This window comes from Engraulis encrasicolus, chromosome 7 (genome assembly GCF_034702125.1).
Source record: "Engraulis encrasicolus isolate BLACKSEA-1 chromosome 7, IST_EnEncr_1.0, whole genome shotgun sequence".
Classification (NCBI taxonomy): Eukaryota; Metazoa; Chordata; class Actinopteri; order Clupeiformes; family Engraulidae; genus Engraulis; species Engraulis encrasicolus.
This window is the reverse complement of record NC_085863.1, coordinates 21,231,876-21,249,769: the sequence shown is the minus strand read 5'-3', so window position 1 is coordinate 21,249,769 and position 17,894 is coordinate 21,231,876. Positions and strand designations below refer to the sequence as shown.

Below are 17,894 nucleotides of genomic sequence, written 5' to 3'. Positions count from 1 at the left end.
GTAGCATGCAGTGTAACTGTACAGTGCTACACCTACACGGTACTATACACTCAGTGGTACTGTCACTGAGGACCCCCTGAAAGAAAAGACATCTCCAAACACAACACATACACAGTAGCCCAATACATATTACAGTGTTAATTCAAGTGATTATAATAGTTAGTATAGAGTATAGTAGATTATATATAGTTTTGATATGACTGTGTTAAATTCATCGCATTGAGTGTTGAACTAACACTGGAAATAATCACCTTGGTTTTGCAGTGTCAATTTAACACTAGAGCATATATGGTCCCATTCAAGGAATCGTTGAACGAACATGGTAAAATGTTGTGCAGTCCTCCAAAGGCCTTTGTAAAGGTCTGGGCCCCCTGAAATATCTGCCTGTCTCTGCATACTCTACAATTATTGGTTCCCTTGGTATCTCAAAAATGTTATGTACTGTAATGTGAAAAAAATCCCCTCTTAAAAGGAAGGGTGTATCTGGATTTTTGTATCGACTACAGTTATGCACTGTAAAAAAAAAAAAAGCCTAAAAACATTGATCACCATATTGTATTGTCTGCAAATTTCAATAAATTCTATCACATAAGCCAGTGATATACATTTGTAAGAAGCAATCTTTCCTGGTTTTGTTGAGGCGTTGATATAGGAGGCAAGGAAATAATCGAAAAAATTTAACAAATGTAAATATGACGGCTTCATACCTGGGCAGGTCCCTCATTTTTTCATAGTCAATGATACAAAAGGGTTTTTTCCCCTTTTAGTATTTGAGTTGTTGCCAAACCACTAACCAATCTGTTGAAACTTGGATAAACAATCAACGATATATTTGGTTAGCTCAGTGATACAGCAGTCAACTTCTCTCTTTGTGCATAGTCTGCATGCAAAGCATGCACTGGAAACATACAGTAGTGTAAGTGATAAGATCTTTGATCTCAATACAGTTTGCCATTTCAAGTGTGTCTGGCGGAAGAATGGCCCCGATGCTCAAAAAGATAGCAAAGCCGGAAAAAAATATTGTTCCTGTTCTCCTTCACGTGGTGAATATGATGTGTGACCATCAGAGACAGTGCTGGGGGATGGGGGCATTCCTAAACAAAAATAGCAAAATGTAATCGACATGGTGAGAAGCTTATCGGTCATCTCCGTTTAGTCATCAGTGTTGACACCTTTTTTTTGTTGTGGCATGTTTAGATTGTTGAACAATATTTAAACTATCCTTAAATTCAGTTATTTCATGATTAAAAATGAATTTCAAGCATACCACCATTGTTTAATTATTAGGCTACTTATGTCTGAAAGAATTACCTAATTATTACCTAGTATTATACTATTACTGCATACACATTTACCATATTTTCTCTGATGGGTGGTTACAATATAATTTATTTGTCTGAAGAAGCTTGCCATTGAATAGTCAAGGTCAAATGTTACTATATATTGCTAAACATTGAAATGAATATTCAGCAGAGGCTGAAAGAAAAATAATATACAAACTCTTATATAAGATGTTATACGAGAATAATGACATTGTTAAGAGTTCCAAAAATATATTAATGCCATTATAATTCACACATCAGTTGATATATTCCACACATAACTCATGTAATATCCAATTTACATGTATAATCTTTTTTATCATTTCAAAAATGTAAACTTTGTAAGATAATGTGATAGTGTATAAGATATGCTGTCCACATATACTGTTCAGTCAGTGTCACCACTTCAAGGCAAGTAGGCCTACTGTATTGTCTGTGGTTTGGGCTGTTGAGAGCATATTCATGTCACTGCGTCACTGCGGCAATGCTGCCTTATCAATTGATCAATAACCATGAGAACTACAGCGTGACATTCTTTTCATCACATCATGGTTAGGTTCAGACAAGGTTAAGAATCGACATCATGGAAAACATTTTTCCCCACATGGTTGGGGTGATTTCCGAGCTGATTCTGGAGAATATTTAAGGAGATGCTTTTGGCCCCTCAACCAACACTCTAGATCGATCACCAACAAAGCGAACAAACCAGCAGCACAACACTTGAAGCATCATGAAGACTGCCTGTATCTGCCTGGCTCTGGGACTGGTCGTCATGATGGCTCTATCCTCTGAGGCTCTCAGTGAGTACAGTATAATCTCATAGACTCATGTACTGTTCATACTCTACACACACACAGTATTAGCCAACATTTTGGGATTTTTTTCCCCTGCTATATCAATGCTGTGTTGTAAATGGCAGATTCCTTTGTTTTTTTATTTTAATTGTATTCATACTGCTGAGGCTTCACAGTTCATTGAGCTACACGACTTTCAGGGGCCAGTGACAAATTAATTTAATATGCTGCTTACATGTTTAATGTGGTTCTGACTCTAATGCACTGTTCACTGGTACAATATTAGAAGTGTAGCCTCTTTTTTTCCTTAAAGAGCAATATTGATACTGCCAAAATGAGCTTGTGAATTTAAGTGGCTTTTTATGACAAAGGCATGACATGCATGTTAAACGTAATTACTTATTTTTTTAGTTTATGGGGTCGAAGCGGCTCCTAAGGATTGCTGCTTCAACTTTGTCTCTAACCGGATGAATATGAAATCAAAAGCCATCGTGACAGCCAGACGGACAGACGCAAAATGCCCCAAAGCAGCCATCATGTAAGACTTTTTTCACATGTTAACACATAACATAAACGTAGTCATATGAAATTTACATTTTACAAGAATACTGCTTGAGATTAACATTTGCATTGTTTTTCCTCCTATAGTGTTACAACAGCCATGGGAAGAGATTTGTGTGTGAACCCGTCCTCCAAATTTGGCAAAAGACTGGCAAAGACCATCAAAGCCTGAGATTCAGGATTTTCAGCATAATCTTAGTCTCAAGAGAATTTAACTTTTTCATTCAACCTTATTGGCACCACAATGGTATTATATGTCTTTGTTAATTAAGACTCTTGTGTATTGTCATGGCAATTTTCTTATGATGTACAGCTTTTTCAGCAAATAATGGGATCGCCGGCGATCCCATGTAAGAACTAGGCTTACTTGTGTCGAATTGTTAAAAGCAGGTTTTCATAGGCCCTATGCCTGTTTTTTGTAATATATTTGTATTGTGTGCAAAGAAAATGTTTAGAAAATAAATTAAGTCAATCTTTATCTCGCCTGAGTATCTTTTTTTCCTATTAGGTGTAAAAATGTAATTAAATGATGATACATAGGGGTCCGTGTAACGCTTTGCAGTGCTTTGATCCATTTTCCGAATTTACACGAAAAAGATGAAAAATTGGTTCAAAATTTCAATTTTCAATTTTCCAGACAACTCGGAAAACAGATAATTAAAGCCCGATTCAGACGGGAGTTTTATTACCTATGGACCCCTGGTAATTTTGGAATAATTACGAAGAATGCATCTGCAACTACCATTCTAGAGGTCTATTCTTCAGCTCTTCAATGCAATCTGATACTGTCTTGCTGGAATGTTTATGGCAGCCAGCTGCTTGGCTCAATGGTAAATGTGCTGGATTAGAGATATGGAGGTTGTGAGTTTGAATCCCACTTGGACCCATGTTGATTTTCAAAATTATATCATATGCAGTGTTCTTTAGCCAACTTAAAATACCATGTATGTCATTTAGTATCAATGGCAATCCATGTCAGCTGTTCTTGTTTGTTGACCTGGTGTCCCACATTTCACTCTTTAATATAGGCCTACCCGTAGGTTTCCATGCTTCGTTTTGGTGTCAACTCACCAGTTTAATTCTAACTCACCAGAAATAAAACCCCATTCATTTTCATTTTCAGCTGAAAGCAAAGCATCAAGGATATCTGGGCTTCCATAACTCCCATGCACTGTTTCTGCCATTGACTTCAATGTTAAACGCATCATGGCATTGATTAAGACAGAGAGAGTCCTAACCAAGTATTGAATATTACATGTTATGTAGAAAGTACCAAATTTCAACCGATTTGATGTGAACCGAATTTTGATGAAGAAAATTTTGATTTTATTACAATATTCTAATGATGCGAATTCCCCAATTCATGGGTTTTTTGAGCTGGAAGACCAAAATATGTAAAAATAAACAATTTAATGATTGGAATAGTTTAAAAAAAACTGGGCCATGAATCTATAATCCATGACAGTTTAAAGGTGGGGTTGCAGGTTAACCATTTTAAGAAAATGTACCATTATGACATCACGTTGGGGGTTCCGCAGCCTCATAGGAGTCTATGTAGAACCTTGTGTTGCCTTCACCAGCTCGGGACCTCTCGAGACAGCTGACGACACTGCTCACATGACAATCGAGTTCTGGAGTTTGGCGCATGAACGCCACTGATCCCGGAACAATCGGGATTCATGCGTGTTTTGTTTTGGTTCTCTTTTCTTTTTTTTCACCTCACCTTGAGCCTCCACACCCACGACATATAATTTTAGCTGAAGTAAGCTAAATTAAACAGCCAGAGACCAGCATTACTGACATATGTGCATCTGCAATTGAATGACATTGACTGGTGTTGTTGATAGTGATTACAAGATGATATTTTAGCATTTATGATACTGTTTACATGTCAGTTGCATGCATGGGCGCCATGTTGATGATGCGTGTGTCGTCACACAAAACACAAGCTCGGGAACTCGTTCTTTTTTTTTTTTTTTTTAATTGTACAATTTTGAGCAATACAAAACATACGAACTTGAGACAGAAGACAATAATAGACAAAATAAGGTCAAATAAATTAAATAAATAATAATAGCACAGGACAAAAACAAAGAAAGAAAATATTTTTAAAAAGGAAAAAAAGAAGAGGGGGCTATCTTACATTACATCGAAGCTGTCAAGTGTATTAATGAGTTGGATACTCTTCTTAGTCTTTACAAATTTAAGGGATCTAATGTACAAAGACCATTCATTCTTAAATGCCACCAGTACAGGAGTTGTTTTGACACATTTACATCTGTGGATGAAGAATTTCCCTAAACAGATTATTACATTTAGTAAGAGCTCTATGTTCTTATCTTTGTGTAAGTACCCATATTTGATTATGTTCAAGTCAAAGAGAGGAATGTCTGGAAAGCATTCACACAGCCAGTCGTACATATCACTCCAGTAAGTATTACTATACACGCATGTGAAAAATAAATGATCCGTGGTTTCTATAGTGTCATCACAGAATATACAATTATTCAGTTCAATGTTAAATCTGTGCTTTAGGAGCTCCCTAGAGCTCCCTAGAGGGGTAAATGTTATTAAAAATTTTAAAATGTAATTCTTTTGTCTTTGGAGGGATAGGAAGTTTTAGGGATAGAGTGCGTAGCTTTTTAAGAGTAAGTGAGTCTGTATACTGGGATTGTCTTTTGCGTTGATGGTAAGGAAATAAGTGAGATGTGAATAGCCCACGTATGACTTTGTTAGGGATGTCTTTACTGGTAAAATCATCTTCACCAATTCTTAAAGTACTGGGAAGGGCTGGGGTGGAAACTGCAGGTGCTGAGTTTTGGATCATTAGAAGGAAAGCTGGAGGGAGACATTTTAAGACCTTGTTGTATTGTTGCCGGTTGCATTGGAAATTATATTTTACACAGAATTGTTCAAAAGAAAGGACATCCCCATGCTCATCCAGCAATTGCATTGTTGTCCATATGTCCCTCTCCAACCATTCATCAAAGCACAAAGATTTATTTCTGTGGAGGATATACCTACAGTTCCAAATGGGTGTGTTATGTGGAGTAAAGTTGTGTTTGTACAGAAGATTCCAGTATAGTAAGACTTGAGAGTGAAAAGAGGATATTTTAACAGGCAACTTATTGGGAGTAAAATCACAGTGCAGGAGAAATTTGATACCGCCAAGCTTTTTAAATATTTCCCTAGGGATACAAAACCAGAAACTATTGTAATTACTAAGGAATGTTTTTAGCCATTTAATTTTTAAAGTACCATTAATGCATTCAAAATCTATTGCTTGTAAGCCACCTCGGGAACTCGTTGTTCTATACTTCCGCCAGAGATCAACCTCGATAATAGAGTTCTTCAGCGGAAGCGGAAGCATGTAGTAGATTGTAGTCTTTCATGTTAGCATTTAAGGACGTCCTGGTTCCTATCGGCTTCCGGCCTCCATTGGGAATGAATAGGGGTAAATTTCAAATAAGCTCCGAGTGCAAGCACGCGCTTAGCGAACCCCCGCAAACTGTCGAGGGTGTTAAAAATAGGCTGTAGGTATGACATGGTTGATCATTTTGTGTCAAACTTCGACATAAATACGATGTTGCGTCCATATGCTAAACCCGGAAGCTTTTGGCGACTACAGAAGCGGCGCCTGTATCTAACGGCATGTACGTGCGGAAGGTTGTACCCATGGCAACCAAAGGAAAGTATGTAGTTCGGAAGTTTTAATGATCAGAAAGGGGTTAGCAATATTGAATTATAATCGTCATGATTTAACATGTGAATACACCAACATGATGATACGATCCGTTCCACTAATGAGAAAGGGATGCGGGGACACGCTAATGTTCGTTGTTGCCGTGCAACTTATATTTTTGCCAAACCTGAATCTCTATGGCGTTTTGCAATGTAAAAAATCGCCATGGAACCGGTAGTCCAAACGCCGCATACAAGTTGACGTCAACGCTGAAGAGCTCTATTATCGATCTGACATTGCGTCACCAAATGTTCACTCCCACTTTCCCGAGGTTTTAGGTCGGCTTTCTGGGGATTCTCGATTTTTTGAACGAGCCATTAGAATCCTGGGGGAGTTCCCCCAACGTGATGTCATACCTGCAACCCCACCTTTAACATTATTGATGGAATTATGGAAATAAATCAACTTTTTTCATGCTATTCTAATAAAGTGGCCTGGAGCTGTATAAATAAATACAGGTAATAAATAAGTTCACTCTGTAGTCAGCATTACGTACTGACGTCAGGAACCTTTACGTCATGAAATTGTTCTTTGACCCGGAAGTACATTTGTTTAAGCTGTAGTCGCGGACATTCTCTGTGGTAAGTAGCTGCTAATAAATAACAATATAATGTCTGCTGTAACCTGATGTATGGTAATATTGTTGTTACAACCACTGTATAAATATACAACACATATACATGGCGCCAACGCGGTGAACGTTTACTAGATTGATAGTGCTTTATGTCCCTACTTGAGTGGTTAGCTGCATCTGTAATGCTACTACTTGTGTAAGCTAACAAGACAACTGAGAGATCCATTCAACGTTTTCTATTAATTATTATTCACTTTTAATTACGATTCAATCGTACCACTAACGGGCACTACTGACTGCCATTAGTCGCCGTTTGGTAAGATTTCACTTTATTGGTGCAGCAGCGTTGTTATTATCAGACATGCTAGCACGTGAGTCTGGAATTACTTGGGTTAACGTCACTTCAACGTTAGTGGCTTTTCACAGGCATTGCCATTGATCGAGGTTTCTGTCAAATGTGATCAATAACCTTACAGTAGTAGTTCATTTGGCAGGCTTGTAGAAACGCCACTTGTTTTGGTGGTCATTGGCATTGAATGTACTGTCATTGGTCGTGCTGCAGATGAGTGGGGACTCGGATGGTCACAATAAGGAGTTCCTTGAGCAGCTGCGACAGCAGGAGCTCTATGGGAACAGGCGTGGGGATGGAGACGACCCCTACACATACGTGGATCCCGAGGACGGAACCGTGTACGACTGGGACCACGAGAAGAAAGCGTGGTTTCCCAAGGTAAACATAAACACACGAACTTGGAGAAAAGTTTGACAAGACAGTGATATTCCATGTTTCACAGTGTTCTTCTGGATATTCTTTATGATCTTAGATAAAGTTGTTTTTGGTACGCCTTCGTTATAGTTAGTCAACTCCCGAGTTCTGTCATAAAGGATGCTGGAGTGGTGTTCTCTTGTACGTTAGCATCAGTTTGATTACTATTCACCACTGACATGGTATTCACAGATAACAGATGATTTCCTGGCAATGTACCATGCCAACTATGGCTTCAACGAGAACCAGGAGGAGAATGCATCTGCTTCTGGTGCCCCGGCACCACCTAAGAAGACAGAGGAGCCCCCAAAACCAGAGAAGGCCAAAGACAAGGGAGAGAAGAGAAAGGCAGATCCAGGTAGTGGAGTACAATATTGTCGGGTGTATTTTATTGACCCTGTCAATAAGAAGCCGCCATTGATGCATCCAAACTAAACCTTTTTTTTAATTGCAGGCTGGTTTGATGTGGAAAAGGACAAGAACACAAATGTTTATGTCTCAGGTATGTTTGACAATATTTTTTATATAGCAATTTATGACACAATGCACTAAACAACACTGCATCACTCAACACTGATAATTGAAATTGTTGAAATGGGTGATTTCAGAGAATCCATAGTGCTAATCGGCACAATATCTTTATTGTCTGATGCACTTGGTGTCTCTTTTCCAATAGTTATCAGTGATGCGCGGGCTGACCCGAAAGCTGCGGGCGCTTGCAATTAACTGCGGTCGACCGCAGGCACGGGTTATGAAATATTATTTTTAATGAAATTCGGGTCGGGTGCGGTCGGTCAGGACCTTTGAAATGATGCCGAATTTTAAAGTAGGCTATAGGCTAGCCAATAGGCTATAGTTTACTTTAGCAGACAGGGACATTTTTTGCGAAATAGATCAAAGTTTATATGGCTGAATAACTACGATGGTGCCACGCGCTCTGCAGGAGACTTAATGAGGCTCCTGCGTCGGCCGAATATCTTCTGCGCGCAACTGGTGCAGCAGGTGCAACCATTGAGTGCATTTTGAAGAACACAGAGGGTGCTCTCTAAACAGTGCAGTGATGGATATAGCCTACATATTTTCTTATACAATTGTAATGGTTTCGAACGCATGTGTTGCTTACAGAGTTTGTTTTCATTTCCTGTGTCGTACCATGACTACGAGGCAATCCACTTGACGGCTGGCTCCGTCTGCTCACCAACCTACAGATTAATTTCCTCCATGTATCCAAACGACGATGTTACCGAAATAAACAGGTGACAGTCGGCAGTCGTCATTGCATGGCCTCGGTTCAAAAATCCAACATGTCCTGTTGAAATGCACAGCTGTCTTGCTCTTGACGCAAATTCCTTTTTTAAGACCTTTATTGACGTGATTGTGCTTTGCCAATGACGCTAGGGTGTTCATAAAGACGCACGGCTACTATTTTCAAAGGCGGGTCGGGAAGCGGGCCGGGTCAATATTTTTCATGAATATTTCTTGCGGGCAGGGCAAGCGGGCGGACTAGGGAAAAAAGCGGTCGGGTGTGTCTTGTTTTTTCGTCGACCCGCGCATCACTGATAGCTATTATATGATTTCTGTAGAAATTGGTTTGTCTTTGTGCTCATTCTAAGATAACTCTCATTTTAAATTGTCTCTTTCCATTTTGCGTATTCACACGCACAACAATGTTGGCGTCTACACCTTGTCTGTGAAAGTTGCGCTTCACTTGGTGCGTCAAGACTAGAGCTACTAAGAAGTGAAAAAGAAATGAGGCACACACACGAAGCAAAATAATGACTAATAAAGCTGACCTAAAAAAAAAAAAAAGTTAGAGGACATAAACAGGAGAGACAAATTCACATACCCCTCACCTCCCCCCCCAGGCCTGCCTCCAGACATCAGTCCAGACGAGTTTGTGGAGTTCATGTCCAAGTGTGGCATCGTCATGCGAGACCCCATCACAGAGGAGTACAAGGTCAAGCTCTACAGGGACCGCGAGGGGAACCAGAAGGGAGACGGGCTGTGTTGCTACTTAAAGGTATGGAGCAAAGAGAAGGCAGAGAATGCGCACTGCACATCAGTGGCACAGGTGCTGGACAAAATAAAGAAACTGAAGTAAATGATAGATGTCCGCAACACTGTTAATGCTCCCAGTTGTTATTGGCACGACGTTTGGGACCTTAGTCCTTTTTTAAGTGCAACCCACTTGCACTTGAAAAAGGACTAAGGTCAGAAACGTTGTGCCAATAAACAACTGGGAGCATTAACAGTGTTGCGGACATCTATCATTTACTTCATGTAGCAAACACACACTGGAGATTTGTAGTTATTTTGTTTTGTACCCTCATTATGTTTTCAGTCAGCTGTTTGGGACAGATTGACTGGATCTGCTGAGACATTGATTCATCCAAGTGCTTACAATACATGCCTACAATGCTTGCTTTGTAAAAAAGCAATCGTGTTATTGCTTTGCTGGTCCAAGTATATATATTTTTTCACTTTGTTACTGTGTATATTTTGTGTCTTCAAATAAATAAATAATTAACCATCACCAGCAATTTGATACTGTTCACAGTATAGGAGTTGTATGAATTGTGCTATAGATAATAGAAATTATGATGATGATGATGATGATGAATGATTGTATGATGAGGATAATGATAATGTATTACTATAGTTCATGAAATGAAAGTATTGTTTCCCATGTGTGTGCGCAAACTGCAGAAGGAGTCTGTGGCGCTGGCGGTGCGTCTGCTAGACGAGAGTGAGATCCGGGGCTACCAGCTCCATGTGGAGGCGGCACGCTTCGAGCTGAAGGGCGACTACGACGCCAGCAAGAAGAAGAAGAAGTCCAAAGAGTACCGCAAGAAACTCAAAGCGCAGCAGAAGTAGGTTTGACACTGTGTAAATCATACAAGATTTACAGGATTTTTGAAACGCTTGCACAATCTCTCTGTCCTGCATTGCTTCGAACGTACTGAACATACTGTGTGTACATCCTTATATTATTTCAGGTTTTTGTTTTCTCACCTTGTGGTGTATGTTTATGGTCAAATATTTTTTGTATATGATGCATGTTGTTGGTATTTTGAGTGTGTGTCTTTATGTGCATTTGTATGTGTTAATCCTGTGCTATGGTTTCAAGATAAATTATGATGCTGCTTGGTTTGCGATCTCATGTCTCCATTCCTGCCTGTAGGATGCTGGATTGGCGGCCCGAGAAGAAGGCTGGAGAGGCGCGTATGAGGCACGAGCGCGTGGTCATCATCCGTAACATGTTCCATCCCAGTGACTTTGAGGTGAGCGGAACCATAGATATAACAGAGATCATAGATAAGAAGGCAGTACGTAAGGAGTTCCTTCCGGAATCAACATGACATGAAGTTTTAAGCTGCCGTCCTATGGCAGCCATAAATAAATTTACTTCAGTGGGAAAGTCCTGCCTATTTAGCACATTGACTACCAAACCACGGGAAAACCCGTTTTTACTTCCCATGCGTTGGCTCCCAAAACGGGAAAACCCGTTTTTGAGGTTTTTTTAGTGGATTATGAATCTACACATTCTAATGCACATTCTGTGTGATTTTCGTTATTATGTGATGAACAGAACTCCCATAGATCATGAAAACACCTACAGTCAAAACTCCTACAAAGTCATTATTTGGATATTTCATCTGTGCAACTTATGACATTGCAGTATTTTTGAGTGTTATTACAGCGAATGAAATCATGCACACTTCCTGTTCACGTCACATCAAGGCGCCTGGGTAATCAAAACATACCTAGCTTCCTGTCAGGGCTTTGCCAGCTTATCGTAAACACAGGCCTACAGAAGGATAAGGAGGTTTGCTGTCATCAAATTAGGTATGGAAATGGAAGTTTGGAATGAAAAAACTCAGCAGCAGAAACGAACGTTGTGAGTGTACTTCGGCGCATCTACTTTTTGCTATTGAATGACTGACATGCCCATCAGGATACACTAGTAACTAGCTCTTCCAGTGATAATATTAGCAGTAAACAGAAGTGATCCAGGTGTTTTTTCATGAAAATAGTTAACTTTGAAGCGACTGGTCTTCTCTTTGGAGTGTGAAAATGTATTTAGATCCTCAATTTAAACTCGGAGATTCAAAGAGAGCATCCGTGACAAAAAAGTATTTTTCTCCGGTTCGAATGGGGGAAAGTGCCATTTTTCGCTGAAGTAGCTGACGCTTAAAGTTGAATAATGGAAGAATAGAGCAACATAAAAACGTGCCATAAAGACCTGTAGAAAACTGAGATTCTCAGCTTTCGAACAAGTCCTAACATGTGTCTGTAGGTTTAAGACAAAATATTTGGTGGCTGTTCGAAAATGACAAAAAATGATGAAACTGGCTGGGAGTCTTGGGCTAACATTTCAAAAATCGTCTTACATATTACATACAGACTCACCACTCCCTATTTCACCCATGCCTGCAGTTCTCCTAGTGGCCGCTGTCAAGAGAGCGCAGCAGCCCGTTCTTTCTGAACAGTCTGCACTCCCCCTAGAGTGCAGTACCACCCAGAGGAGTGGAGTCTCTCGTAATATCCTTACAATGAGTGCGTCTTAATATGCGACCTTGCCTCCTCCACTTGTCGCGCTTGTCTCCTCGTCCCGCCTCCTGGCCCCTCCTCCGTGGAGAAAACAATAAAGTTTCCCAGCTGTCAGCCTAGCCACAACAACTTTTGAGGGAAGGTTTTTCATTCACCATCCCAATTGCAAATGAGAAAAAGACTCTACAATTGAGCTTTTGCAAGATATTGAAATATAATGCTGTTGACAGTGATGTCATCATGACGATAAGCAAGTGGAGGAGGCAAGGTCGCATATTAAGACGCACTCAATATCTCTGGTGTGTTTGATTCAACGATGCGCACGCATTCATGAGGACGTGGACTCTGAACGGGTCTGTACACCCAAGGACTTTTTGGCGCCCTCTAGCGACCATAGAGAGTAGGCGCTCACCAACACACTGAGGGTTTGTAGTGATGTTCTTCTATTGCTTTCTGTTTGGGATCTCAGCAGAGCTGAGGAGCTTTTTGAATTGGCTATAATAATGTGTACATAATAAATTAAGCTGGAGGGGGGAAAGCCTGGGAAAATAGTATTGCATGGAGGGAGAAAAGCCATTGGAATTTGGATATCAAAGCAAAAAAAGATTTGGCAGTTATAATAATAATAGTAATTCTAGTAATAATGATGATGATAAACTGATAATTAAAACAATAAATATGTGACAATAAAAATAAATACGCAGCAATGCTGACTGGCTGATAAGGAATTTAAGCTCTGTTCTGTCCGTCTCTCTAGACATTACCATATTTTGAATTTTTGCTGCATAAAAACAGGCTTGCATTTTTTCAGCTATGGATGGTGTTAATTAGCCAGATGTACAGATGGCTACTGCACACCCTGATGCCTCCCGAAAACGCATGCTGAAACAGACTAAATGCAAGCTCACCACCTCCCCAAATGTACTCCACTTTATGCAGTTTCTGTTAATTGGTGTCAGTGCACTCTGACAGACAACAGAGAAATGAAACCCAGCCTAATTATGCACTTTGCTGCGTTTGCATTTTATTCAGAACTGTGCGTGTGTGTGTGTGCGCGCGCATTTGTGTGTTTGTGTATGTGTGTGTGTGCGTGTGTGAGCGTGCGTGTGTGTGTGCGCACGCGCATACGCGTCAGGGAGGGATGATTTGTTGCCTGTGTGCGCGTGTGTCTGTGTGTATAATAGAGGATGAGGGACATTATGTGTGTGTGTGTGCTGCACGTATATGTATTTGTCTGTTTGTCTGAGATGGAGAGTGCAGATACTAAAATATGTGCCTGGGTGTGTGAAGAGAGAGAGGAAAGAGCGAGTCTGACAGCATTCTGCCTGCACCACAGGCCCTCCCTCCCTTCACTGCCCATCACACTTCCACCCTCATAAGTCTGGTACTCAACCGAGAGCTCATTTAAAGGCAGGAATGCAGGTGTCAGTCCCACTGCCACACATGCAATGACACCTCAACCACTTCCTCAATCCACAAGCACTCACCATAACACATTGCGTGTTAATTTAAGAAAGATATGAAGGTGACAACTAAACCACTTAAAGAATGGCAGCTATGTCATGCATGTACGTTTTTCATCAAACTGTCCTAGGTATTTTGTGCGAGGTTCTTGTACTGTTGACAATCTGTTGTTGTAGAAATGTTAAGAATGAGGAAAGCCGTCCAGAGAACCTGGAAATAGCGTTAACAAAGGAGTGTTTACCTCAGCGAATACATAATCTTTTGTTTCCCTTTCGCATTTTTTGAGGCCTCGAAGAACATTTTGTCAAAAGCAGTAAAATTGTGAAAACTGTTTCTTTAGAAGTGCATGCTTAGTTAAGCTTATTTGAGAATCTTTTTTTTTTCCAGCAACAGACTTGCCAATCTGAGTCATGAAATGGTACAGAAAATGTTTCTACCCCCATTTTTAAGTTTGTTTTTAGACCTTTCCTTAAAGATATGCTTTCTAGAAATGGCTACTAATTGTTTGTGGCTCCCAACTGATGCGAGGCAATCAAAACCTACCATATCCGCTGTATAGTCTGTATATTGTTCCCCAGTATTTGCTATTTGATGTTATTTTTGGACCCAGTTTCTACAAAATGAGTAATTTCATGGTGTCGTCCCCCCCCCCCCCCCTCTCTTTCTTCAGGAAGATCCACTTGAACTGAACGAGTACAGAGAAGACCTCAGAACAGAGTGCGAGAAGTTTGGAGAAGTGAAGAAAGTCATCATATTTGATGTGAGAGAATCGATCAATTTGTCTATCGTAACCCTCTCTGTCCACTTCTATGTTCATGCTGCTGGCGCTTTTGATCTATAAAGTCCTTATACATATCTTTAAATTTATCACATTACAATATGCTCAAAGCATAGTAATTAAAGTACTTAATAACAGTAATTAAAAGTCATGAATGCCCACATATTTATGCGAGACTGTGTCTTGTGCAAAACTGTTTGTGTGACTATTTATGTACATTTTCTCATTCACTGCAGTAAAATATGCTTAAACAATAGTCACTGAAAATGTCTTGTTGTCCATCTCTCTTGTTTTTTATGTGGCTAATGTCTCTTCTGCCATTCTCAGAGGCACCCTGACGGTGTGGCATCGGTGGCCTTCAAAGAACCAGAGCAGGCCGACGCGTGTGTTCAGGCGCTAAACAACCGCTGGTTTGGAGGCAGGCAGCTATCCGCAGCCCTCTGGGACGGAACCACCGACTATCAGGTGAGAGCTCATACTACAAAGGAATGGGAGGAAAGGGGGCATAGTGGCTCAGTGTAATAGGGTGGACTAGGGTACCATCATGCCCGGGGACCCGGATTCTATTCCAACCCGAGGAGGTCATTTGCCAATCCTTCCCCATCTCTCTCTCCCGATAGTGACCCTCCTAGTGATGCAAAACCTTCACCACCTACTAGTCAGGTCAACAGCAATGCAAGTACTTTCTGAGCTCCCCAAAAAACGGGAACTCCTCCCACTTTGTCGGGAAGCAAACAGCCATCAGCAAACCAAGGGAGGGGGTCAACCATGCCATTTCGGAAATGTTAATTGGTATGCTCTTGGCCAGACTAAGTCTCGAAGAAATTTAAAAGTGGTGTGCTTTTTAAAACTGAGTGAATTTTGACATTTTTTGTTTTACTCCTCTGAAGACTGCTGTATTTTAGAGTGTTTATGGTGCCTTGCAGTCCTCCAAGCCTAATGTGCTTTTCAAAGGGATTGAGTTTATACATTATGTTCTTTATTTTACATCCCTAAGAGGCTGATGAAATTTTGTAAAGAGAGTGAAATACCATAGCTTAGGCTTTTTATCTCTCTCCTACTCTTGTTCTATTGCTCTTTCGTGTATTTTTATACAGTATACTGTTTGTATTATCTATGTGCCTGGCCTCCGTTCTGTCTAATCTCTTTGCCCCACTTTCCTATTTGCTTCTTCCAAAAAATTCCACCTCCACCTTCTTCCCACCCTTCCACCTCTTCTCTCTGTCACATCACGTCTCGTGTGTGTGTGTGTGTGTGTGTGTGTGTGTGTGTGTGTGTGTGTGTGTGTGTGTGTGTGTGTGTGTGTGTGTGTGTGTGTGTGTGTGTGTGTGTGTGTGTGTGTGTGTGTGTGTGTGTGTGTGTGTGTGTGTGTGTGTGAGAGAGTGAGTGAGTGATCTGCTTATGGCTGAATGTATTTGAGCGTGTGCTAAAAAAAAATGTTGTGCGATAATATGTATGATGTTTTGTGTATTGTGTGTTCATGTATGCTGCTGGACACTGAATTTCCTCCAGGATTGACGAATGTTACTCTACTCTACTCTGTTCTACTCTACTCGTACGCAGGTGGAGGAGACGAGTCGTGAGCGGGAGGAGCGCCTGAAGGGCTGGGAGACTTTCCTGGGCGGCAAGGGAGGTGCAGCTCCTCCAGGAGCCCCTCCAGCAGGAGGAGCAGCGACTCCAGGAGCCCCTCCAGCAGGAGGAGCAGCGACTCCAGGAGACGCCCCGAAAAGCAGCGCAGCAGACACAGCCCCGACCTCCACCGCAGCGGTCAAAGAGGCCTCCAATGGCGAGAGGGCAGTGACGACGGCCACAGCCACGACCGACACGCCTGCCCAGGGCACGTCGGGGGCCGACGAGGAGGAAGACCAGGGTGCTGACTCCACTGATAGCAGCGTAGCAGGCACAGACGATGAGGAGGAGGAGGAGGAGGAGAAGGAGGAGGAAGGGGGTGCTTAGAATTAAAGGGACATGTGTCTTTCTTCTCCTCCCTCCGTCAGCACTTGGTCCTGTCTCATGTCATTTTTTTTTAACTCTACTCGGAACCACACTGCTAAGACTCCTACAACAGTGACTCTTTTTGCCTCCCTTCCTTGGTGTGTCTGTGTTACACTGTTAATCCCATCAGATTAGGAGATCCAACCCCTGCCCAAAAATCCTCTTGTTTGTGGAATTTTGAGTATACGTTTAAACTGTGCTTCAGTTTGCTTTTTTCATGCCAGTGTCCTCCCTTTTGTGTCTTTGTCATCTGTGGATTTTTTTTTAAATAATTAAAAACAGTTCTAAAATATCGTTGGCATTGTGTGATATTGTGTTGCTAAGAGACCCGCCACTTTTGATTATTTTGAGACTTATTAACAGTCACCACCTGCAAGTGTGATCTGCTCTTTATAAAGACTGACTAGTTGGAATGACGTTTTTGACTACAAATTTAGACGCACTGTGATTGTGTAAATTGACCAATATGGTAGCCTTGGCAATTGTTCTCACAGTCCTTAATTAAGTAACGGGAGCGATCTTTTATGACATGATGTCTAAAATGGGAGCAATATTCATAGAACTTGTGAAATATTAATTGGGATCAAGTTACTCTATAGACTTCACAGGTCTATTTTTGTCTTTCTTTGATGTATTTGGTTCAGATATCCACAAAGGGTATAGAAAGCACATTTTCAATTACAATTAAAGATGCTATTAAGAATAAAATGTATGTTTTATTTTAATCAGAGTGTAAGTTATTTGCTATTGGTCTGTCATTCTTCTCGCACACTAGCAATTAACTGGGGTGGCCACGGCATAGTGGGTAAGGAGATGGGCTTTGGATCAGTGTGTTGCAGGTTCAAATCCCACCCCTCCACAGCTTTTCTCACTCCACCGCTCAGATGAGAAAGGCACCTAACCCCGCACTGCTCTAGGGACTGTAACCAATACCCTGTAAATAAAATAACTAAGACACATTGGATAAAAGCATCAGCTACTGTAGGCTTTCTCAACGGGGACGGTACAGCCCCCCAGGGGCTGTTGAGGACCCTAGGGGGGATGTTGAGAAGGATGCAGTTGGGAGGGGGCGGTGCTTAGTTGTCTTTGGGGCGTTGGGAGGCTTAGGATGAGGTCTAGGGGGTGTTTTCTCAAAAAAGGTTAAGAAACACTGAGCTACTGTAAGTGTAATGTAGAAATATAATATTAATTACTGTAGATGAAGAGGAACATACTTTTTCGGTTTAACCCAACAGCCAAACACATCCCTCTCAGAAAAACCCCAAAGTCTGCATCATTGCTCCTGGAGTGTCATTAAGGAACCTGCTCGTAACATTCCCATGCAGCAACGTGTCTGTTTCCAGTCAA

General features: G+C 41.1%; 2 protein-coding genes across 2 annotated transcripts; both read left to right on the top strand.

Annotated features, from left to right (window-relative positions):
- The first annotated feature begins 2,010 nt into the window (after positions 1-2,010).
- LOC134452030 (monocyte chemotactic protein 1B-like) lies at positions 2,011-3,075 on the top strand. Its single transcript, XM_063202413.1, has 3 exons — positions 2,011-2,122; positions 2,528-2,654; positions 2,765-3,075. Exons 1-3 carry the CDS (start codon positions 2,053-2,055, stop codon positions 2,847-2,849), a joined length of 282 nt encoding a protein of 93 aa, XP_063058483.1. The 5' UTR covers positions 2,011-2,052; the 3' UTR covers positions 2,850-3,075.
- A 3,840-nt stretch (positions 3,076-6,915) lies between these two features.
- On the top strand, positions 6,916-16,843 carry htatsf1 (HIV-1 Tat specific factor 1). Its single transcript, XM_063202412.1, has 10 exons — positions 6,916-7,000; positions 7,556-7,723; positions 7,952-8,117; positions 8,214-8,261; positions 9,625-9,779; positions 10,466-10,629; positions 10,941-11,040; positions 14,445-14,534; positions 14,880-15,017; positions 16,116-16,843. The coding sequence occupies exons 2-10, from the start codon at positions 7,556-7,558 to the stop codon at positions 16,506-16,508; spliced, it is 1,422 nt and encodes a 473-aa protein (XP_063058482.1). The 5' UTR covers positions 6,916-7,000; the 3' UTR covers positions 16,509-16,843.
- Positions 16,844-17,894: the final 1,051 nt, after the last annotated feature.

Excerpts from the sequence above, each read along its gene's own strand:
- htatsf1 (XM_063202412.1), top strand. The coding sequence starts at position 7,556 with ATGAGTGGGGACTCGGATGGTCACAATAAGGAGTTCCTTGAGCAGCTG. Across the intron at positions 8,118-8,213 it reads GAAGAGAAAGGCAGATCCAG|GCTGGTTTGATGTGGAAAAG; the intron begins GTAGTGGAGTAC and ends TTTTAATTGCAG. Across the intron at positions 11,041-14,444 it reads TCCATCCCAGTGACTTTGAG|GAAGATCCACTTGAACTGAA; the intron begins GTGAGCGGAACC and ends CTCTTTCTTCAG.
- LOC134452030 (XM_063202413.1), top strand. The coding sequence starts at position 2,053 with ATGAAGACTGCCTGTATCTGCCTGGCTCTGGGACTGGTCGTCATGATG. Across the intron at positions 2,123-2,527 it reads TCTATCCTCTGAGGCTCTCA|TTTATGGGGTCGAAGCGGCT; the intron begins GTGAGTACAGTA and ends TTATTTTTTTAG. Across the intron at positions 2,655-2,764 it reads TGCCCCAAAGCAGCCATCAT|TGTTACAACAGCCATGGGAA; the intron begins GTAAGACTTTTT and ends TTCCTCCTATAG.